Source organism: Papio anubis, chromosome 1 (genome assembly GCF_008728515.1).
Source record: "Papio anubis isolate 15944 chromosome 1, Panubis1.0, whole genome shotgun sequence".
Classification (NCBI taxonomy): Eukaryota; Metazoa; Chordata; class Mammalia; order Primates; family Cercopithecidae; genus Papio; species Papio anubis.
In genome coordinates this window covers 155,842,443-155,866,444 of record NC_044976.1, presented here as the reverse complement: position 1 = coordinate 155,866,444, position 24,002 = coordinate 155,842,443, and the positions used below count along the sequence as shown (strand labels likewise).

General features: G+C 47.0%; 1 protein-coding gene across 1 annotated transcript; it reads right to left on the bottom strand.

Moving 5' to 3' along the window:
- Positions 1-484: 484 nt before the first annotated feature.
- PM20D1 (peptidase M20 domain containing 1) lies at positions 485-23,708 on the bottom strand. Its single transcript, XM_003893213.3, has 13 exons — positions 22,570-23,708; positions 20,540-20,626; positions 18,005-18,237; positions 17,489-17,575; positions 16,771-16,901; positions 16,351-16,470; positions 15,360-15,435; positions 14,819-14,880; positions 14,476-14,554; positions 12,914-12,985; positions 4,852-5,020; positions 2,733-2,832; positions 485-1,204 (listed from the first exon to the last, which is right to left on the bottom strand). Exons 1-13 carry the CDS (start codon positions 22,736-22,738, stop codon positions 1,081-1,083), a joined length of 1,509 nt encoding a protein of 502 aa, XP_003893262.1. The 5' UTR covers positions 22,739-23,708; the 3' UTR covers positions 485-1,080.
- Between the last annotated feature and the right edge of the window lie 294 nt (positions 23,709-24,002).

Sequence of the window (24,002 nt, the reverse complement as noted above, 5' to 3'; positions counted from 1 at the left end):
GGCAGCTACTGAGCAGATTCAAACATGCTCAGGGTTGGAGCCCAGAGAAAAAAGACAGGAATTCTGCTGTCCCCAGTGGAGGCTAGTTTGTGCCTCCTCATACCCCACCAGACAGTGCAGAGCCCCTCAAGCCAGCCTCCCCCTCCTCCTCCACCCTAATGCCCTCTACTTTCCCTTGATCTGCCTGAATCAGGACATGATGCCAGGGCCACGGCCCTGCTGGTCCTTAGCTCCGAGCGCCCTTCCCTTGGGAGCTTAGCCCATCGGATGTGCCAGGGAAATGTTTCCACAGATTAGTGCCTCCTGGGGTGAGACAGTAGCAGCAGGTGGCAGGAACAGGGCAGGGAGGGAACAAAGCCTAGGGAGCCCTTGGGAGGAGCCCAAGGACAGAGGCTTTCTTTTCCAGTCTCTGGCCTCCAGAACCAGGAGGTTTGGGGTTTCTCCAAAGCCCCCGCCTCAGTTTCACCCCTCAGTAACCAGCTGGTGATGGACAGATCACTTTATTTGACTGATTGTGGTGACAATTATGGTAGTATCACAGTTTGGGTAAGTCCAGGTCCAGAAGTAGAATAAATTGGAGAGTAAGGGGAGAGATGCAGGGGAGAGAAGAGAGATGAAGATACAGCTCACAAGTCCAAGAAGAGAGGGGAATAAAAGGGGAAAGAAAGTTCTAGCAAGAAGAAATATATAAGCTCTGGAGAAAGCATCCCAGCAACAGTGCCCTAAATTAAAGACTCCTATCAGATAACACCTGGTTGAGATTTCTCAAATCTACATTTGCTAAGCCAAGCCTGGAGGGTGAAGCAGTGAAATAACCAGCATAAGACAGATAAGGGAAAAGAAGGCAGCAAATGCCAGTGGATCAAGGGATGCAGATATCAGGAGGAAGGGAGAAGCCAGATTTCTGCTGACTTTACCTTACCCCTGGCCTTGTTCTTGGGTGAGTTTAAGAGTGAGCAAGACAGATGGGCAATGTTTTACAATGTGGTTTTAATCAAAAGTTTCATCAACACTGGCTTTCCCCCTTGGGTTAGTCCTGGCCCGGGGTCGGGCATGCCTAACCCAGCAGGCCCCTTGACCTCACAGTTTATGCAGGTGAGAAACTGGCTCCTGGTCTGTGTCAGCATTCTGAATCAACTCAAAGATGAATTTCACTTGGTTCTCATAGCCTTGGACTGAGATTTTCTCATTGACTCCATGGAAGCTGAGGAAAGTAAGATGCATTTAGGGAAGGAGGGGAGGGTCAAGTGTCACAGCACAAGTGTTATTATAGAGCACTTTCCTTACTCCCCTCACCAACCCGGAAACTACTGGCCCTCCAGGGCTAGGAAAGGGAGGGACAAGGGAGGGGGCATCTGAGATTTCATATGACACATTGGTTGTTTCTCAGGGATCCATCCATGCTCATGACAAAGAACAGTGTGGAATAAACTCTTGGGGAGTCCAAAATAATCTCCTGCTGTGAAATCCACTCAATAATTTGTCCTCCAGGAGAATTATCTTTTTTTTTTTGAGACAGGTTCTCACTCTGTAGCCCAGGCTAGAGTGCAGGGGTACAATCACAGCTCACTGGAGCCTCAACCTCCTAGGTTCCAGTGATCCTCCCACCTCAGCTCCTGAGTAGCTGGGACCACAGGCGTGTGGCTAATTTTTTTATTTTTTAAATTTTTTTGAAGAGATGGAGTCTTGTTAGGTTGCCCAGGCTGGTCTCAAACTTCTGGGCTCAAGTGATCCTCCTGCCTCAGCCTCCCAAAGTATTGGGATTATAGTGTGAGCCACCACACTTGACTGAGAACTATCTTTCCAATTCTCTTTCTCTTAGGACAGAGTACCTAGCTAGACTATCTCTAAGCCAGTCCCCTACTCTCCCACTAGAGGGTAGAGAAGGCAACTGCCCAGGGTACCTACCCAGTTTTCTGTGGCACCTAGGAACTTTACTATCAGACCTTACACCCACCAACCTGCCTCCCCACAGTGAAACAAAACAGAGCAAAACAAAACAAACAACCACCAAACTACATATGTAATCTCAAAGATAAAAGGAAACAGAGTAGCTATCCATCTCCCATTTAAAAAACAAAAAAAGAAAGCTGTTCTTAAACTCTTATTCAAATATTTTCACTCTGTCTACAGAGGACTTAAGATGGGGAGACCAGGTCTGGATATGATAAGCAGCAGAGAGGTAAATGGAAATCGTCCTCCCATACCCCAGGATTAAAAATGTGCTGAAGAACCCACAAAAATAGTAATTCACACAGAGCAGTTAAAATTGGTGCTCACATCGTGGACTTCCATAGTGCTTTCTTCTGAGAAATCAAAACATGCACCCACCTTTGACCTCATGTGTGGTCTGCATTTCACAAAATGCTGAGGAGTCTCCCCATTTTGTAAGTGGAGGAAACGGGGTCCAGAGGATAAGCCCTCTCCCAAAGACAGGAAGAGCTGGGATTAGCACCCAAGGGTACCGATTCCACCAGCTTCTCCCCAATCACCCAATTATCTCCATCTTTATAAAAGAGGGGCCAATTTCCATAAATTCTAGGGGATGACAATGAGACTCTGGCAATAAGGACGGTAGATGGGTTAGGTTCTACAATGTGTCCATTTCATTTTGCCAAATCCCGGCTTCCCCCGGCCCTGATTCTGTGGACTGTCAGGAGCACGGGGTGGGAAAGAGACACGTCAAGTGTGTTTCTTTTCTCCCACCTGCTGCTCAAACCTGTTCCACTCACCGTTTTAAGTCTTCAGGCTGTAGATAGTAGGGATTGAACCTGTAGATGCCAGTGGTGAGGTTTGTAAAGAATCGGCTGTCTGTGTTGCCAAGAGAAGTACCTAGAGAGGGAAGATTAACAGGAAAGGGGCTTTACATGAGCAACCAAACCAACAAAGTGGCTGGGGTGTGGCCTGGCTGGAAAATTAGGATTACTGGGTCGTTACAGAGCAATGCCTGGGCTCTCTTGAAAGCCTATAGCTATTCTTACAAAACGCACCATTTCAGCCAGGAACATGGAATCTCCTTCCAAGGGCATTGTCTCTCCCTGTGATGACCAGGGAGGCCAATATCTTCATACCCAAGGCCATGGCCATTTGCTATTCCCCATGATGACCAGGGAGGCCAATATCTTCATTTCATACCCAAGGCCATGGCCATTTGCTATTTAAAAAACGAGAAACTAGACAGCACTTCTTTATCACCTGACCTTTATTCTGTATCACTCTAGGTCAAAAATAAATACCCTCTGGGAGAACTTTACTACTATAAAATATAACCCTCTTGAATTGGAACAAAATTTCCTATTTATTCTCATTCTCTGAAGGATGACTCTGTCTTCCTAGGGTCAAACCTTAGATCTGGAAAGTGCCAGGATACACTTTCCAGTTTCCCACTCTCCTGAAGGTGGTAGCAGGTCACCTGGCAGGGGCTGGGACTTGTGCCCCTAGGTGTGTTCTTTGGGAAAAGAACTCAAGTGTGTGGGGTGATTTGAGACAGTAATTTGTGTTTTCTTCCATCTTCCACTCCTGGTTTCAAATGGACATCCAGGCCCTTCACAGTTCCTTGCTTTGTGGTTGATTTCTGCCTGTCTTTTTTCTGTAAAAGCCTGGCCCCATTGGTGGATTACAGTAAGTGCTCCAGAAGAAAGAGAATAGAGTAGGTAGCCTTTAAGGGCCAAGGGAGGAGAATCTGGGACTGTGAAGGCCGGGTTCCTGGATGTTTGGAGGAATCTCAGATTAGACCAAGAGGAAAGAAAACTAGACACGGGTCTTAATATTAGAGCATTAATAATTGAGCAATATCATTATTATTGAGCAATGTCTTTTTTCCTTTTTTTTGACAGAGTCTTGCTCTGTCCCCCAGGCTGGAGTGCAGTGGTGCTGTCTCGGCTCACTGGAATCTCTGCCTCCTGGGTTCAAGTGATTCTCCTGCCTTATCCTCCCAAGTAGCTGGGACTACAGGTGCCCACCACCAGGCCCAGCTAATTTTTGTATTTTTAGTAGAGACGAGGTTTCACCATATTGGTCAGGCTGTTCTCGAACTCCTGACCTTGTGATCCACCCGCCTCAGCCTCCCAAAGTGCTGGGATTACACGTGTGAGCCACCACGCCCGGCCAAGCAATGTCTTAATATTAGAGCAATAACCATTGACCAGAGATTCTCAAACTATGGTTAGTCATCACCTTGTGTCAGAATCTCCTGTGGATATTTGTGAAAAAGGCAAATTCCAGGGTCCCTTCCAGATTTGGTTAACCCAAATCTTTGCAGTGAGTCCAGGTAATCTGCATTTTAATAGTTCCCTGGGGAGACCTCTTCCACTCTTAGATTGGAGAACCACTGTCTGCAAAGCATAGATTTGGATGGTGTGCTAGAAGGCTGCAGAAGAGGTACAGGTACAGAGGAGTGCTGCTGGGATTGATCTGGGCTGGGAAGCGTAAATTAGGTTAAGGCAAATGGTATGGGCTGGGAGGCTTTTCTGAGCTAAAGATTCTGAGCTTTGCTGCTGAGCTGTTATCCTAGAATGGATCAGAACCAGACTCTGGGAAAATCTTGGCCCCTTCTGTGACTCTTAGAGAGGAGGGAGTAGTCTAAGCCAATTCTCCCCTCTATGCCAGAGTGGCTGGCCTAGGTTAAGCAAGGACCCAGGCTTGACTGACCTAATTTATTGTTTCTGCTCCTTTCCTGTTTGCGTTTTCACTTCCACTCTGAAGGGAAAATACAGTTCTAGTCTCATCAGGAGGGGAAGCAGCCAGCTGTTTACAGGCTGAACATCTGGGGTAGGGGTGGGGAAGTAGACATTAGATAGGAAACAGTTCCAGCCCCCTCCTCCCTCCAGCCACAGCTGATGAAGTCATTACCTGGGATAGTAATATTGACTTCCGGGAAGACGGACTGTATGGTCTGGCGGAGCAGCTGGTAGCCCATGGCGTTGTCATCATAAGGGCTGATGGGGAGGGGGTCAAAGGCAGTCATCACATGGAACTGGACTCTGTTATCAGCCACAATGTTCTTTGTGAGTTCTAGGACCTCCAGGGTAGAAACAAAGGGGGTTTGATTTCTTATTGATTTCTATACATGTACAATATGAGCTTAAATATTCTGATTTCTTTCCAGCAAGGCAGAGCCCGGGGGTTTACAGACAGGACCCATTTTTTTAAACATTGGGACTTCAATTTCAGCTGACTGGCTAAAGGTGATGTAAGAGTTGGGTCTTCCTGGAAAGCAATCTATAGCATGATAGATTTAGGTTAAATGTTTTGGGAGACTTATCTTACAGTCATGAATCAGATCTTAAATAGGAACAAATTTACATGAGCAACCAAACTAACGAAGTGGCTGGCGGGTGGCCTGGCTGGAAAATTAGGATTACTGGGTCACTATAGAGCAATGCCTGGGCTCTCTTGAAAGCCTATAGCTATCCTTACAAAAAGCACCATTTCAGCCAGGAGCATGGAATCTCCTTCAGAGGGCATTGGTGAGACATCCCTTGGATGAAAAATTGGATGGGAATTGGAAAATCAGGAAGTTATGTATCTTTCCCCTTGGGTGGTGAGCCACAGGCTGGTTGAAAGTGTTGAAGAGACAGCAGAATGTCAATCATCCCCAGGCTGGGGAATAGATGTGATGACCTGGCTTCAGCCTCGGAGAACCTCAGACAGGTGATAAAAAGGTCACACACTTTTCTTTCCCCTCTCTGGGCATTCCTGCTTCCTGTTTGTAACCAGCTGCACTGGAGCCAGGAAGATGAGCTCAACACAGACAAAAAGTCAGAAGTTGTGATACGGGTATTCAAGTTTTCTCTTTGCCTCCTTTCCTCGGGAAAGAACCTGAGGAAACTCCTAGAAAATTCAGTCTGAAACGAATAGAGTAAATCCAGAAAAATTCCTGTCCCCAGTCAGGAAGTAGACCAGACCCCGAGGATTAGGTCACATAGAGCCATGTGGGAATGGACCAGGAGACTGACTTAGAGGGACCTTCGCTCTCCAAAGCTCCAGCACTAGTCCCAATCCATTTGTTCAGTAGTTGCTTTAAAACTGCCTCTGCTCTAGAAAGGGGGGGTTGTCCCATAGCTGCAGATCACCTGAACGTGGGACATTATCTTAAGAGTACCTCTTTTTTTTTTTTTTTTTTTTTTTTTTTGAGACAGAATCTCACTCTGTCACCCAGGCCAGAGTGCAGTGGCACAATCTTGGCTCACTGCAACCTCCACCTCCCAGGTTCAAGTGATTCTCCTGCCTCAGCCTCCTGAGTAGCTGGGATTATAGGCATGTATCACCACGTCTGGCTAATTTTTGTATTTTTAGTAGACACGGGGGTTTCACCATGTTGGTCAGGCTAGTCTTGAACTCCTGACCTCAAGTGATCTGCCCACCTTGGCCTCCCAAACTGTTGGGATTACAGGTGTGAGCCATCATGCCTGGCCAAGAGTACCTCTTTTTTTTTTGAGACAGAGTCTCACTGTGTCGCCCAGGCTGGAGTGCAGTGGCACCATCTCGGCTCACTGCAATCTCTACCTCCTGGATTCAAGCAATTCTTCTGTCTCAGCCTCCCAAGTAGCTGGGACTACAGGCATGCACCACTATGTGCAGCTAATTTTTGTACTTTTAGTAGAGACGGGGTTTTGCCATGTTGGCCAGGCTGGTCTTGAAACTCCTGACCTCAGGTGATCCACCTGCCTTGGTCTCCCAAAGTGCTAGGATTACAGGTGTGAGCCACCGTGCCCTGTCCCAAGAGTACCTCTTTTATGCCAGAAGAATGTTAGGAGTTGAGTCTGGAGAGGAAGTGAAGGTTCCCACTTCTGGCTTAGAAACCACCATTTGAATCAAAACAAGTATCCCGCTATTGGATGGGCAAAGGGGTCACCAAGGTGTATTCTCACTTCTCAGACCATATTTTCACTCCAGCACTTATAATACAAGTATTCTAATACAAGAATTAGTGCACGGTCTTGACATATTCTCAGCCCATTGGCAAGTTTCTGAAGTCAGCCTCCATGAGGTGGGTTGGGACTATGCCCACTGCTCCAAATTCCTTAGAGGGTCCTCCAGAAATCAAAGAAGGCATGCAGAATGGATCCCTTCAGTAAGAGGCTGCAAGAGCTCAGGTTTCCCACTAGCTGTTAGGCCAGGCAGGCACTGTGTCTGACTCAGGGGCAGGGACTGTCTATCTCATTTCCACATTTCCAGTAGCAAGCACATAAAAGGCATGCAATAAATCTTGGATACATAAAATTTAAAAGATGTGAACCAATAAAAATAAGAATAGGCGTTGATTCATTAAATAACTTGCCATGGGTTATATAGTCAGTTTTGTCAGGTCGGGTATCTGTCTGACTTTATGGGAATAATGCTTTACTGCTTCCTAAGTACATACAGTTAGAGATGGTGTGGAGTAGAACCTGAGAGGAGGCGTTCATCTGAGACGGACTCCTTAGTGGTATGAATGTTTAGCCCAAGTTTCAAGGAAGGATATGAAACTGACAGAGATGAGGAAACAGATCGTCTGAGCATGGAGAGGGGCAGGCACAAAAATTGAGATGTAACAACCAACTTTGTGCTTCAGACAGTCACTCACGGTTGTGTGAGCTTGGACAAGCTTCTTAACCTCTCTGTGCCTCAGCCTGCCTATCTGTTAACATGTAGATGATGGTAGCACCTACCTCATAAGTGGTGGTGACCGTTACTGGAGTTAATATGTGTAATGTGCTTAGGGCAGTGCCTGGCATATGGTAAGCACTCAAAAAATGCTAGCTGTTATTTGCTTGTTTAGAATAGAGGGACCACCTTGGGCAAGAATCAGAGGTACAAGAATGGAACTAGGAGGAGAGACTTGTCAATGGTGAGAGATCTCAAAGGTGACTTTAGAGCACACGAATCTCTCAATTCTCTGATCTCCTGTAGTTCTTTTTTTTTTGAGACAGAGTCTTGCTCTGTCACCCAGTCTGGAGTGCAATGACGTGATCTCGGCTCGCTGCAACCTCTGCCTCCTGGGTTCAGGTGATTCTCCTGCCTCAGCCTCCTGAGTAGCAGGATTACAGGTGCTCACCACCATGCCCAGCTAATTTTTGTATTTTTGTAGAGATGGGGTTTCACCATGTTGGTCAGGCTGGTCTCGAACTCCTGACCTTGTGATCCGCCCGGCTCAGCCTCCCAAAGTGCTGGGATTACAGGCGTGAGCCACCGCACCCGGCCCAGATCTCCTGTAGTTCTTACAGTGCATTCCCACAACCTTATGTTGCTCTCTGTTTTATGTGTAAAGATATTTTCCTGTAAGTGAATGGTACAGCTGTTGAAGGCAAGGACAATGGATACTTAAAAACAGGTAATGTCTTTAGAGTTAGCAAGTCCAGCTTCTATCCTGCTGTAAGGCTGCTCATTAGAAAACTCATGACAGGTTGTCATCCCATCTGCTGGAATATTTCCAGTGGCAGAAAGCTCATCACTGCATGCTATACACCATTCCATTTTTGAGCATTTCAGTTATAAATGCCTTCCTTATAATGAACTCAGATACGGTGTCTTGTAATATCTAACCCCTTTCCTTCTTTTTTGAGACAGGGTCTTGCTCTGTCACCTAGGTTGGAATGCAGTGGTGTGATCATAGCTCACTGTAACTTCCAACTTCTGAGATCAAGAGATCCTCCTGCCTCAGCCTCCTGTGAGTAGCTGGGAGTATAGGAGTGTGCCTGCTTAATATTTATTTTTATTTGTAGAGATAGGGTCTCGCTGTGTTGTCCAGGCTGGTCTTGAACTCCTGGCCTCAAGCAATCCTCTGGCCTCAGCCTCCCAAAGCACTGGGATTGCAGGTATGAGCCACTGTGCCTGGCCCTGCCTCTCCTTTTTTTGATAATGAATATACTCCAGCCTCATTCCAACTCCATGCCCTTTCCAAGGGCTGTTTTCCACCCAGCTGGGGCTTTCATCTCCCCAGGTCCTGGCACTCTTCCCTCCTCTCTATTCCCCTGCCACAGTGACCTTCCTTCCGGTCTCTCTGATGAAACCCCTGGAATCCCTAGGTCCATCCTGCCCACGTGCTGGAATGGAAAGCCTCCATATTCAGAAAGCTTGTGGGTGCATTTGTCCTGGTTATTCCTCTCCCTCGGGCCCCATTTCCATGCATCAGGAACACTCCCTGCTGCACACCCTGTACACAGAGCCTCGGGCTGCATCCAGCAGGAACACAGGCCGCCCCCAGAGTTCTCTTGCTCCATGGTGAGCACCTGTAATCCCACTACTCAGGAGACTGAGGCAGGAGAATCACCTGAACCCAGGAGGCGGACGTTGCAGCGAGCCGAGATCACACCATTGCACTCCAGCCTGGGTGACAGAGCGAGACTCTGTCTCAATATACTCTAGTAATATAGTACTAAACTCATCATAAACACTCAGCAGAATCCTACCTGTCGAAATTAGAGGGCATCTGTACTGTTCCCCACTTTGTGCTCTTGCTGCCTGGATGCTATTGCCAGGTCTTTGCTCCTCCTCAGAGAGGGCTTCACTGACCACTGCATTTAAAGGAGCTCACTGCTCTACCCCTGCCCCAAAATTACTCTGTGACACAGCATCCTATTATTTTCTTTGTGGCATTTACCACTTAAAAAAAATCTCCTTGCTTACTGCTGTCTCTTCACTGGAACGTAAGCACCATTAGAATGGGAATCTTGTCTGTCTTGTTCACCATTCTCCCAAATACTTAGAAGAATGTCCAGTCCACAGTAGCTACCAATAGACACTTGAATGAATAAATGAAGGAAGAAAGGAAAGAATCTTCTCTACCACACTCTTATTCCACCCTTTTAGTGATGAGGAGCACAATTACAGTCCAAGATAGCACATTCCAAAACTCTCCCTCAAGTGGAGACTCTCTTAAACATCTCCCACTGGCCTCTCTACACCTTCAGGCCCATTCAGGACACACCTTCCTTTCCACATGGCAACCTCTTGGATTTCTGAAGGTTCTGTTCCTCACAGCTAGGTGCTGGAGACCTACCTACAACTGAAGTTGAATATGGAGCAAGAGAACTCTGGGGGCGGCCTGTGTTCCTGCTGGATGCAGCCCGAGGCTCTGTGCACAGGGTGTGCAGCAGGGAGTGTTCCTGATGCATGGAAATGGGGCCCGAGGGAGAGGAGTAACCAGGACAAATGCACCCACAAGCTTTTTGAATATGGAGGCTTTCCATTCCTCACTGCAGCACGTGGGCAGGATGGACCTAGGGATTCCAGGGGTTTCATCAGAGAGACCGGAAGGAAGGTCACTGTGGCAGGGGAATAGAGAGGAGGGAAGAGTGCCAGGACCTGGGGAGATGAAAGCCCCAGCTGGGTGGAAAACAGCCCTTGGAAAGGGCATGGAGTTGGAATGAGGCTGGAAAAAAAACTGGTGGAAAGAAGCTCAATGAGGGGAATTCAGTGATTTCCTGGCCCCATGAGACCCCAGGGAGAGGACAAAGGTTGGCACCTGATGAAAGGCAGGAGAACCCAGGGCTCACATTGGTCTTAACTCCCCTGCACTCCCCCGACCCCCTTCAATGGTGTGTGGCTCCGGGCAGGATGTCAATCTGCTCCCCGCTCTACAATAGGGAGTGTGCCTCTCTCCTTGCATGAGGGCAAGTCAAGTCCTCTCTGGGGAAGAACTTAGGAGAAAGGACCGTAGAAGTCCAAGTGCCACTGACCCTTGATGATCTGTGCCACAGAACTGCCCCTAACCCTGGTGTATTCTGGAATATATAACTCATGTGATAGTCACTGGATTGCCTTTTTGGATCTTTTTTTTTTCTGAAGCATCAGGTTTACCTTTTGAATTCCATTTGCTCAGTCTGATGTTTAAATAAGCTGGCATTTACTGTGGATGTCAGACATTCTGTGTAACTTCTACTCACCCTTCGGCTTTCAGCTTAAACATCACTGCCTTAGGAAGTCCTGCCTGATTCCCAGATGGGGTCTGGTTCCTTGTTATATTCTCTAACAAGCACCAGGTTCCTCTTCATTATAGCACTCATCGTGATTTGCAATTATACATTCATTTTTAAATTGATGTTTATAGCAGACCATTGCAAGGCTCTGGCCTCAACTCTTTTCTCTCCTAGCTCTCTGCACCTTCTTCCCATGGGCTTTTATTCAATCTAGAGGTTCCCATGATGTGAGTGACACTCCAGCCGCATCTCTAGTTCATATCTCTCTCCAGACCTGAAGTATTTATAATTGCCTATTTCATATGTTACAAGTTTCTCAAACTTCCAAACTATGATATTCTTGAACTTGTTTTTATTCTGACTTTCCAATCTTAGTGAAAGGCATTAACTACTTGGTCAACTACCGAGGTGAAAAACCTTGGAGCCATCCTGCTTTTCTCTCACTCCACACCCATATACATACCACATCCTATTGAACCCACCTCTGTCCCACCTCTGGTGGGTGCCCTCTTCTCCACCCCATGACCATGGCCTCAGTCCAGACCTTCACTTGCACTACCTAAGATGCTGCAATAGCTCCCTGTCTCCTTCTCCTCCAGCACTCTCTCTTCAATGCTGCTAGCATGACCTCTCTAAAAGCAAATCTGAGTATTTGATTGAAGACCTCTAAAAGTTCTCTCCTGTCACAGATTTCACAGATTAGGGCCCAAACTCCTCAGCATAGCGTACAAGGCCCAGATCTCTAAACTACAACTTCATTTCCTATCAGTTTTCATCTCCTATTACTTGTCCCCAATTTATCCTATTCCTTAAGCCACAATGAATGTCTTACTTCTAGCCAAGTTCTGTTTGTCCTCTAAGGCTTGGTTCAAAATTTTGGTAGTCAGAAAAGACTTTTTTGACCCTAAGAAGTAGCATGAATTTCTTTCTTTGCAGTGGTCCTATGGCAATTTGTTCACCTCTAATTTTTTTTTTTTTTTTGAGACAGAGTCTCGCTCTGTTGCCTAGGCTGGAGTGCAGTGGCCGGATCTCAGCTCACTGCAAGCTCCGCCTCCCGGGTTCACGCCATTCTCCTGCCTTAGCCTCCCGAGTAGCTGGGACTACAGGCGCCCACCACCACGCCCGGCTAGTTTTTTGTATTTTTTAGTAGAGACAGGGTTTCACCGTGTTAGCCAGGATGGTCTCGATCTCCTGACCTCGTGATCCGCCCGTCTCGGCCTCCCAAAGTGCTGGGATTACAGGCTTGAGCCACCGCGCCTGGCCTGGCCCTCTAATTTTTATAATCATAGTTTAGGGTTGTGGCTAAAAGCACAAACTCTGGAACTAGACAGCTAGATGTATAATCTTGGGTATACTATTTGATTGCTGTGGTGCTCTGTACCTCAATTTTCACCAGTTAAATGCAGATTTAGGGTGGGTGGTTGTGAGGATTAAAATGTACGGGTATACCTTAGAAAGGTGCCAGATATGGCTGGGCATGGTGGCTCACACCTGTAACCCCAACACTTTGGAAGGCCAAGGCGAATGGATCACAAGGTCAGATCAAGACCACTCTGGCTAACACAGTGAAACCCCGTCAAATTAGCTGGGCACATGTGCCTGTAGTCCCAGCCACTCAGCAGTCTGAGAAAGGAGAATTGCTTGAACTCGGGAGGCAGAGGTTGCAGTGAGCCAAGATCATGCCACTGCACTCCAGCCTGGGCCACAGAGCGAGACTCCGACTCAAACAAACAAACAAAAAAATACACAGCAAACCTACTACATATATATAATGTTTGTTACTACAGGTATTGCTATCATTTATTCATACTTATCTTCAACTCCAGACCCCATGTATATCCAAACCCAGGATCTCCAATCCTATCGAAGTAACTGGTGCATAGGTTGACTTTGAAAAATGTTGGTTGAATACATGGGACACTGGACCAGCCCTAGGACTGTAGTTAAACCCGGGCCCTGAGGGCCACATCTCCCTGATGCTGCACGAACTGTCTGGAACATATGGTACATACCTCTTGGACTGTCTGTCCAGAGTGAATCCGGAAGTTGACTGTGGCCTTGGCCACTGAGGGGATGACATTCACCTAGAGAGAGAAGCACAAAACCCTGGCCTGAGTCAACCTCAAATCTTCTACATCTGCCTGCCCAGGAAATGCTAATTTCCTCAGCTCAGGCAGAGCTGGCTGATTTGACTTAAGGACCCAAGGCTTAGCTTTTCTAGTCTGCCTCTTGTCTTCTCTGAGCTAAGTGACATGTGGTTATATTCAGAGCTGAAGGGGTGTCTCTGCTTTAAGCCAGACCTTTGTGCTTCTTGGTGCTGGAGGGGGTCACAGGTATGTTCAGAGCAAGGCTGCTTTCTCTGATTGCCCAGATATCTCTGTTTTGGCCCCATGCTGTGCCATTAGAAGCCTTCTGCATGCACTTTCTTTCCCAGCACGCCCAGGACATTTCTGCAGCTGTTAACATTAGTGCTTACTCACAACGGGGCAGCCAGAGCCTCTGTTGGCCCCCATCATGGCATAGCACGGGGCTCACATCAGGTTTGATGCTTGAGGGGGATGAGAAGAACACATACTCCTCACATATTCCTGGTCAGGCAGGAACAAAAGAGTGACAGAAAAGTAACCTTCAGAGTGAGAAAAGGACCCTAGTGCTGGCCAGTGCTCTGCCTATTCTCACCTGTTCCCAGCCAGTGGCTGAGCCAAGACAGAGGGATCTGGCTTGTTCTCTATGGCTGTTAGTGTGTTTCTGAGACCCTAAGACCTAATATACCCTTTGGGAGCTGGTTCCCACTTATCCTTGAGGCTCCTGAGCAATTGTTCTAACCAATCAGATAAGCCAGTCAGGCAGTAATTGCCTCCCCATTCCTGACCCTCTAGCAGGGATTGGTGGTTTCCCAGGTCCTGTTGTAAAATCTGACTTTTTTGCCTGACCAGGAGGAATCCAGGACTAATTGGAGAAAAGAATTAGGCTAGGGAGGGATTGTTCCTTGGAGGCCGGGAGACTCCCCAAGTGCATATGTTTCTTTGAACTCGTATGGTGCAAAAAAGCACTACGTTGTTAGGGACAGAACTGGGCTGTTGAAAATTAGCTGTTGCAACCTCTTTGTGCATCTGTTTTCTCAACTGGTTATTGGGGTAATACTCATAGGGCTTTTAGAAGGGTCAGATGGAGTAACAGAGTATCCTGGGGGGATGAAAACACCACTCAAATGTCAGGACACAGTGCTATTATTCTGATGAACACTACAGCTGACACACTGGACACTCCAGGAAGTTATGCCAGGAATTAATTCAGGGGCATCATTCACTTATATACCTGATTACTAGAGTGCTTCAAGGTCACATTGTACTCTAGGTGAATGGTGCCCCCTGAAGTTGTGCTGGTGGTACCAGCAGTTACAAGAATGGTCTAACTCCCTTCAAGATTTCAGAAAGGCCTATGTCTTTGCATGGCTAGGCTTGGATCCAGCTGACACACAGAGAAGGAAGGAAGGGCCAGTAGATAGAGCCAAGGAAGGGAGGAGTGGAAGGTGGTAGGGAAAAGCTGTATGGGGAGGAACCAGAGATGTTACCTTGATCCCTGCTTCGAATATGGTGAGTGCCGTGGTGGTCCTGATTATTGCATTGGTTAAGGGATTTTTCTCCATAAACCTAAAACAAAAGGACCAAGGTCAGATGTTAGAAAGAACCGATGGGGTGAAGGAAAGGGCAGAAACATTACCCACTTTCCTGAACCCTGGAGATCTTTAAGACTGAGAGAGACATCTTAGAGATGTCTTAAATATACACACTTAGAGATGCAGTGTCTGGTGGCTGAGGGATGATTAGTCAGGTCCAGTTAAGCCAAGGAGAGGGGCCTGGGGGGTGGGTAGGTTTGAGGTGAGGGATATGAAAGAAGGAAGGATAATACTTTACCTGGTTATAAGGGGTTCAAATAGCCGTGGGTTGCTCAGGATTTTATCGACAGGGAAGGGAAACTGAGAAAGAACAAGGTCGGCAGGATTTCCAAGGGGTCAGCACCACAGGGTCACCTCTACTTTAGCCTGGGTCTCTGAGACCTGGATGTCCCTCTACTTTAGAACTGCCTCAGGAGCCCTTAGCAGTCAGGAGTGCTGCTAAATTCAGTTAGCTCAATCCCTGCTAGAGGGTCAGGAATGGGGAGGCAATTACTGTCTGGCTGGCTTATCTGATTGGTTGGAACAATTGCTCAGGAGCCTCAAGGATAAGCGGGAACCAGCTCCCAAAGGGTATATTAGGTCTTAGGGTCTCAGAAACACACTAACAGCCGTAGAGAACAAGTCAGATCCCTCTGTCTTGGCTCAGCCACTAGCTGGGAACAGGTGAGAATAGGCAGAGCACTGGGCAGCACTAGGGTCCTTTTCTCACTCTGTAGATTACTTTTCTGTCACTCTTTTGTTCCTGCCTGACCAGTAGTATGTGATACTTCTTCCCATACCTCATCTGCCATTTGCCGCAATACCGTCACCAGTGTCCCGCTTCCAAATATGATAGGCATTGGTGTCTGCTCCAGTCTGGAAGAGAAACAGAGTCCTCAAGACTTAGCGAACCCCAGCCAAAGATCAGTGGCTTGAAGAGGAGAAGAAGGGAAATAGGAGGAAGTTTCAACACTCCTGGCCAAGAGGTCTCCCATTCACCTCCCTCCCACCTCCACCAACTCAACATTCTGAAGATCTCAAAACACCCGCAGAAGCTTTCCCTGTCTACCAAGTCGGCATTAGGGTCCTTCTTTCCTTCCTCTGCTGTTCTCTAGAATCTTGTGTGTCCACTCTCATAGTCCATCCCATACTACAGCAGAATTGTCAGTCTCCTGACAGTCTGAATGAATATAGCACTCCTTCCCACTTTGCTAAGAAAACCCAGCCAGGGGTAAGCTCTGCTGTTACAGATTCTGCTGTCCTCATTCATAGCCAGTGGCTCTTATTTCTTTTTGTCCTCCTGCCAGGACAGGTGGAGAATTTTGACAGCTCTACCAGTCATTGCCAATTTGTGATTCTAAATGTCTGGACTCTGGACTACTCTAGTTGCCTGACCTAGCTTCTGCCTGTAGGTCCTTGCTTTCCATATGTATATACTGATAGATCCTCTTCTGACTCCAGCCCTTGCAGGATACTGGTGGCTCTGTCTCTCCTGTGTCTCCCTCAACCCCCACCTTGGAAGGAATTCTCACTCCATTTGAGATGACCCCAGTCTGGTATCTGTGAGCCATGCTGAAATAACTCTTTGTTTACACCTCTTGTATTAATCGCCTGGATCTTTAGTCTGTCCTGGGTTTCCCCTTCTGTTCTTCCTCTAGTGTCGATTTTTCAAAGCATAGCTTCCCAGCCCAACTTTAGGGCAGGAAGCTGAGCCTCCTCAAATTTAAAGTGGGAAAGTGCCAGGTCTTCCATCTTAAGTCTGGCATGGGAGCAGAGCCAGGAGTTGCTTACCGGCTGACAGCAGCTGCGAGGATGCCAATGCTCGTCTCCTTTGGAGGAGCTGAAGAGTGGCCTGAAGACATGTTTACTTGCAGCAAGAGGTTCATGGAACCCTTCTCTGAGACACCAATTCTGTAGAAGAGGATCGGAAACCACCCTCCTGACTTCTTGCCTCTCTGAATTCTCCCATAGGCCCATAGATCCATCTGTGCAATAGTCTGGTGGGCAAGGAGGTAGCTTCATGCAGTTTTAAAAATTTTATACTGGAGGAAGAATGGAGGGGGAAGCCTAGGAGAGGTTAAAGATTGGGGCGATTAATGCAAGAGGTGTAAACAAAAAGTTGTCTCAGCATGGCTCACAGATACCAGGCTGGGGTCATCTCAAATGGGGTGAGAATTCTTTCCAAGGTGGGGAGTGGGGTGCTTTACTCACAAGGCGATGGGCTTCTTGAAGTCGGGAATGAAATCATCCAAGATGAAGCCCCCCTCATCCACAACGAAGGCTAGCTGGACGCCCCTTGACTGTAGCAGGGCTGAGACCTTCTGAGCCCCTGTCCCTGACGACTGCAGACATGGAACACAGAGCTATAGTCCTTCTCAGTCAGAGACAGACCTCCAGCTAATGGGGACCCATTCAGCCTAGCTAGGGGCTCCAGAACCTTTCTACCTAGTCTCCTTCCTGGGAGCCAGGGCCCTAGAGAATTCTGCCTCACAGAATCCTGGAATGTCAGAGCTGGAAAGGTCCACCCTCCCTTATTTCACAAATGAAGAAACTGGAGCCAAAAGAGTGAAGTGACTTGCCCAGGGTCTAATTAAGTAGCATCACTGGAAATAAAATGCAGTTATCGCTCTCCCTTTTCAGTTCTTTTTCCATCACACCTATGTTTCTCAGGGTATAGGTGATGGACCCCCTGCCTGCCTCAGCTATTATGAAGGAGTTTGTTAAAAATTCAGATCTATGGCACAGGGCCCAGGAATCTGAATTTTGGTCAAAGTCCTTAGATAGTCCTGGCATACAGACACACAGAGAAGGTGGTAAACTACCATATCATGGAGACCTTGCCACTGTGGGCAAACTGGACTAGGGTTAAGCGCCCACTTCCCTACCCTCAACAGAGGACAGAGATAGGTATAAGATGAGGAGGTTCTACCTCCTCATCATGGCCCAGAGAAATGAAGAAAGATCTTCGGGGGATGTACTTCCTGATCAGCAGGAGCTCCAAGGCCTGCAGTAATGCCTGGGGTTCAGAAGCACAACGGAAGAGGAAAAAGACGTTATTTAGGTGGGTGTACCAGGGTATCAGAGACACTCAGTTGCCTGTTATCAAGTGATGGTGGGATAAGGATCTGATAGATTCTCTTGAAAGAGAACAGATTCAAATAGTATAGGGGACCTGATGTGGAGAAACATAACCTTTACCACCTGGAGAAGAGTATAAACATATCAATGACAGGACTGAAAGGGTCCCTGGGGACCATTTAATCCCATTTACAGCTGAGAAATCAAGGCCCAGAGAAGGGAAGTGACAAACTGATGGCTGGAACCCAGGTCTCCTGGAGCCAAGGTTCTTTTTACCATTATCGTCCACCTGCCAGGGTCAGTCAAGCACCCCCATCCTGAATTGATCTTTAGGGTCCCAAGTCAGAGGGAACATTGCATCTCAGACCATCACAGAGTTCTTGTCGTCCAGTGTGCCCCGACCATAGATGGCGCCATCACGCTCCAACCCAGAGAATGGGGGCACTTCCCAGCCTTCCTCAGGGGCAGGCACCACATCAAAGTGAGCCATCAGCAGGTAGGGCTGCAAGCTGGGGTCCGAGCCTTTGATAGTGAACAGGTGGCTATACTCTTCCACAACTTCATGCTGGATAAAGCTGGTGCTGAGCACTGTAGGAAAGACTAGAGGCAAAAAGGGCAGGCAGAGAGAACCAGGGTTAACAGTTTCCTTAGGTTTTCCTACCATGCTGTGCTTCCTGTTCCTTTATTTACTTGTTTTTTTAAACATGCATCCTTCTTTAGGAAGCCTTCTAGGACAAAGCTAGTCTGATTCCTGATCTACTTGGACAATCTTTGAAATTCGTCTTCCCCATATTTCAATGTGCTATTACTATATAATAACATGCAAATCAAGACCCACCATTAAGGCCAGGCGCAGTGGCTCACGTCTATAATCCCAGCACTTTGGGAGGCCGAGGCAGGTGGATCACCTGAGTTCAGGAGTTTGAGATTGGCCTGGCCAACATGGCGAAACTCCGTCTCTACTAAAAATACAAAAATCAGCCAGGTGTGGTGGCTCATGCCTGTAATCCCAGCTACCCAGGAGGCTGAGACAGGAGAATCATTTGAACCTGGGAGGCGGAGTTTGCAGTGAGCTGAGATTGCGCCGTTGCACTCCAGCATGGGTGATGAGAGCAAAACTCCATCTCAAAAAAAAAAGAGACTCGGCCAGGCGTGGTGGCTCATGCCTGTAATCCCAGCACTTTGGGAGGCCGAGGCAGGTGGATCACTAGAGGTCAGGAGTTTGAAACCAGCCTGGCCCACATGGTGAAACTCTGTCTCTGTTTTTTGTAAAAATACAAAAAACAGCCGGGCGTGGTGGCGCGTGCTTGTAATCCCAGCAACTTGGTAGGCTGAGGCAGAAGAACTGCTTGAATCCAGGAGCTGGAGGTTGCAGTGAGCTGAGATCACACCACTGTACTCCAGCCTAGCCAAAATAGCAAGACTCCATCTCAAAAAAGACTCACTATTAAGATGGTCAATATCTCAAGCTCAGGCTTGGTCAGACCCATAACATGCTATCACAGAATGCGTGTTAGAATCTTTGCAGATGAGGGATGCATTAAATTTTGACCATAGGAGGCCTCATTAATCAAATTATATTAAATTATTATATTAAATTAGTAGGCCCCATTAACCAAATTATATTTAAATATTATATTAAAATTCCAGAGACCTTTTTCTTTTTAAAAAGCCACACATCTAGTGTATGTGTTATGTGAACATAAAGATTATTCTGTTTAGCACAAGGTCGTACTTCTGTGTGCAGGGGTAGATGTTCCTAGGGTCAATTATTCAAGCGACCTTAGCTACATAGGAGAAATAGATTTTCTCTCTCTCTGGGCTTTTTGGAAGAATTCACATATACTTCTGTGGATACCCAAAAACTGAAGAAGAATATGGTTTTATCTTGTCACCTGGCTTATCTAGTTCACTGTCACTATACTTTTATTTTCCTGCGTTTATCTCCTACTTAGTAAAGACTTCCAGCCTTTCCAGCCTGGCCTCAGCTTAGCTACTGGGCATTAATCCCTGAGCCACTCATTTTTGTTTTTTCCTTCTTCTTTTTTTTTTTTTTTTTTTTCAGGGACAAGGTCTTGAACTCTCACTTATGCTTGAGCACAGTGGCACATTCATAGCTCACTGTAGCCTTGAACTCCCGGACTCAAGCGATCCTCCCACGTCAGCCTCCTGTATCTAGGACTACAGGTGCGAGCGACCATGTGGCTAATCCCAGAGCCATTTGTCTCAGGGTGTTAGAGAGGGGGCTACTTGCTGCTCCTAGACCAGCTTCTCCCACCTCCAACAACTGCGGAGGGGTTGTTTTTAATTAGATTTAGGAAGGTAATCTCATGAGATTTTCACAAGGAGAAGGAGGAGTTCAAGAATCCTTTTCCTCCTGACCCATCGTCCTCAGTTCTGTACTCAATGGGTGAGGTGGGGATGAGGGAAAAGGACTGATGTTATAGCTCAAAGTTGTTGACTGCTTAGAAGCCTAGAAATGTGTTAGTAATGAATCTGGAGTAGGCCTGAGTACATGGAGTGTATGTGTACAGGTGTGTGGGGGTGTGTAAGGAGGTAGGTAGGGGTGGGAGGAGCATGGAACATAGTTCTGGGCAGTTGCATAAGTAGAAGGAAACGCTAATTCTACAGCATGCGGTGGTTTAGCATTTATTGAATGACTTTGTCCCATTAGGGCAAAAGTTTGAGAGAGTTGACACTCTCACGCGATGGCTGGATGAACTCTCAATCTTTGCCCTACATATGGTGGCTTAGTCTTTCCAAGAGCAAATCTACAGTCTCTACTCTGTCCATGGGAATTAGATTGTTCTCTGATCAGTCGCAAAATAAACTCGTTATCACTTTGTAAAGAGCATGTCTCCATTGCTGGCTACCACCCACTTACCCTTTGGTTGCAGCTGACCTTTATAAATGTATTTTCCAAACTCAACCAGAGCTGTGGTATTGGCCTTCTCATAGCTAAAAGTCACTGTTGGAATCTGGATGGCACCTGTCAGAGTCAAATAGTGAGAGATGAAAGATTAAAAATGAATTAATCATTGTTTTTTTCTACAGTCCTCTGTGCATAAAAAGTTCTTTTGCATTTATTATCATATTGCAGAGGGCAAAACACTAATGTGAGGTAGACGCTATTGTTTCCCCTAATTCGAAGATAAGGGAAAAAGCTTGGAGAGGTTAGGTGAGCTGTGTGAGCAACAGGCAGACTAGAGATTTAAACCCATGTCTTCTGGGTTTGTTAGGCTGATACGGTTCTTAAAGGCAAATACAGTCTAAGATTGGGGGGACGTGGATTTTTGGACCCTGGTCTGGAAGGGAAGCTACTATAAATTACTTTCTAAGGCCTCCCTACCTGTGAAATCACCACTTCCTTTGATGAATCCAAGCTTCATCATTCTCAAGGCACCCACTGTCCTGGGTCCCTACATCAATGAGGCTTGTGTGTTTTTGTTTTTGTATGTAAAGGCTTATTCCTAATGTGGAGTCTCACTAGTCTGTCAACCAAGACCAGCTTTTTGGGCATATAATGCCCGGGAAGGGGTGGATTTAGAAGCCCCCAAACAAACTCCTCAGTCCTAAAATAATCTCATCCTCCTTACTCAGTTGTCTCAATTCCTGAAACTTCCCTGGGCTCCTCTCTTTGAGTCTTTAAGGCTTTACAGTTTTAAAGAGTTCCATGATCAAAGACAAACACCACTGGGAGGGAAAGCATGAGTCATGAGAATATTGAAGTAGACTGCTCTCCAAGAACACAGTGAGAGCAAATTCACCTGAGGCAGGAAGGGTCTCTGAAAGACAAACTTCATCAGTTTTGCGAAGGATCAACGCTACAATAGCATAGCCCACCAGATAGATGGGGAAGCCGAGGTTCAGAAAGATTCAAGTGCCTACTCAAGGGCAGACCCAAGGATCTGAGCTCAGGTGTTCTGTCCCCTGCTCAGAGTTCTAAGCTGTGTTGCTATAAGGTCCCTATTCTAGGTTCTTACATAGCTTTTGTTCTGTTCTCTGCAGACTGGGAGTGGCTGCCTAATGCCTTTTAGAGGACTATTTGTGCTTTGGGAAAGCCCTGCTCTGCCTCCCAGGCCTGTCAGTCTAGCATATGAACAATCTACGTCCAACCATTGGGGTTAGCTTTTGGTCCCTGCATCTGCTTCTATATGTTTATGCAGGCAGTCTCTCTTAATCCATTACTTAATGAAAGGGAAAAGACTGGAGCTAAGCTGAATGGTAAAGAAGGATTTCATCCCATAGGATCCAGCACTCTGAACAGAAACTTTCCTGTTTCCTGGAAAATGCAGATTCAGAACGGGAATGAGTTTTTGGCCTGGATTAGAGATCTAGGGGAGACATATTCTTCAATTAGGACTGAGAATTAGGAACATCCCACACCCCAGGAACACTCCACTCCCTTTCTTTAGAGCCATCTGATCCCAGAGAGTCCGGCACTAGATACTGAGACCCACTGCCCACTCTTTGCTGTGGGGCCCTGGGGAAGATCATTTAGCTGACCTAAGCCTCAATTTCTCTCCTTTGTAGATAAGACTAATATCATTTGTCTTATTTTACGACACCGCAGTAATTTATCAGGCATGCAAACTTTCAAAGGTTAAAAGTGATGTACAAATGAAAGTTCGTGTAATACTCGAGGCAAGCAGGGGAAAGAGTGGACGGTGGTCACGCCAAGAGGGGTGAAGTTGGAGTTTCCAGGTTAGGCAGGGCACACCAGAGTTCCAGGAGGCAGGGATGGGGGAAGTGTGACGTCCCCAGGCCGGGGCACGATGTGCTGGGAAGGGTGCTGGGGCCGGGCTGGGGTGCGTGTCGGGGCTCCGGCTGCAGTAGCTGATGCTTTGCGGCGGAAGCGGGGAGTCACGGGTTGACCTGGGGAGGGAAGGACCGACATCTGAGTATAGATGGGTGAAGGGGACCAGGGTTCACCTTTCAGCGCCTCTTTCATCGCGACGCGCTCCTCTTTGCTGAACTCAGCAGGGATTCGCGACGCCCTCTGATGCTCGTCGCTTCTCAGGCCCATCGATCTGGAGACGGTGGCGAAAACTAGGAGCAGCATAGCCGCCAGGGCCAGCACGCAAAGGCACCGCTGAGCCATGCTTCTCTCGAGCTCCTGCTGTCAGGCTGCCGGAGGAGTTCTGACCTAAACGCCCCGACTAGCGTTTCTGGGTCCCGGCTCTGTTCTTATTCCCGCAAACAGCCTTAGCCACACCCCATCTCCAGATCTGACCAGTCATCGATTCGCTAGGACTGCGGAACACCCAATCGACAGAATGACCCCGCCCAGGACCCTTAAGGCCTTTCGGGGGTTGTGGTTTTTCGTGCTGACGCCAGCAGATACAGTAGAGCACAGGTGAGGTCGGGCTCCAGGCTAGAGTCAGGTCTGGTCTGCACTTGATCTCTCACCCATAAATCCCTTCCTGTATGACAACAAATCAAATAAAGGAGGAAAAGCAAAATAAAACGCACGAAACTTATCAGACCATACTCTGCTGCTCCCTTTTTCCGAAGCTTAGGACCTGACCACCATTCCCTAGGTTCTGGCGGGGAGCTCTCTAGGTTTCCAGCCTGATTTCATCTAAAATTGGAACAAATTGCTCTGTTTGTAGATACTGCTTTGAAATACCAGCTCAGAGGGTTGGCTCCTGTTTAGAAATTTTATTGAAAGTGCTTTTAATATTAATGTTAACACGACATTTTTGCAACTCTAAACAGGTACAGTAAGACTGAAGGATTTTTAGAAAGATTACTGTAAAATATTTAAGAGAATTTTGATGTATAAAGAATTTTGATGTATTCAACCAAGTGAAATTTTATGGTTATTCAGAGTGGAGGATCTTTCTGGAAAAAAGAAAACCTGTCTTATGTCACAGAAATATAAAATTAGATTTCTTGAAGCCAGAAGAAACTGTTCCTTCCAGATGTCTTGATGCAATTTTATCTGGCACCACTGTCAAATTTTAGAATTCTCAAGAAAAATTCAGTAAGTGCTATACAGTCAGTAAGGTCATATTGCTACCTGTGACCAAAGCTACAAATTAACACTCCTGGCGTTTGCATTTCATTTAAGATTTGCTTAAAACAAACAAACAAAAAAAACTTCAGCCATGTAGTTACTTTTCTTTTCCTTTTTTCTTTTCTTTTTTTTTGGAGACAAAGTTTTCTCTCCTGTTGCCCAGGTTGGAGTGCAATGGGGCGATCTCGGCTCACGGCAACCTCCGCCTCCCAGTTTCAAGCAATTCTCTGGCCTCAGCCTCCCAAGTAGCTGGGATTACAGGCATGCACCACCACGCCTGGCTAATTTTGTATTTTTAGTAGAGATGGGGTTTCTCCATGTTGGTCAGGCTGGTCTCGGACTCCCG

Excerpts from the sequence above, each read along its gene's own strand:
- PM20D1 (XM_003893213.3), bottom strand. The coding sequence starts at position 22,738 with ATGGCTCAGCGGTGCCTTTGCGTGCTGGCCCTGGCGGCTATGCTGCTC. Across the intron at positions 20,627-22,569 it reads GATGAAAGAGGCGCTGAAAG|GTGCCATCCAGATTCCAACA; the intron begins GTGAACCCTGGT and ends TGACTCTGACAG. Across the intron at positions 16,471-16,770 it reads TTCAAGAAGCCCATCGCCTT|AATTGGTGTCTCAGAGAAGG; the intron begins GTGAGTAAAGCA and ends CCTCTTCTACAG.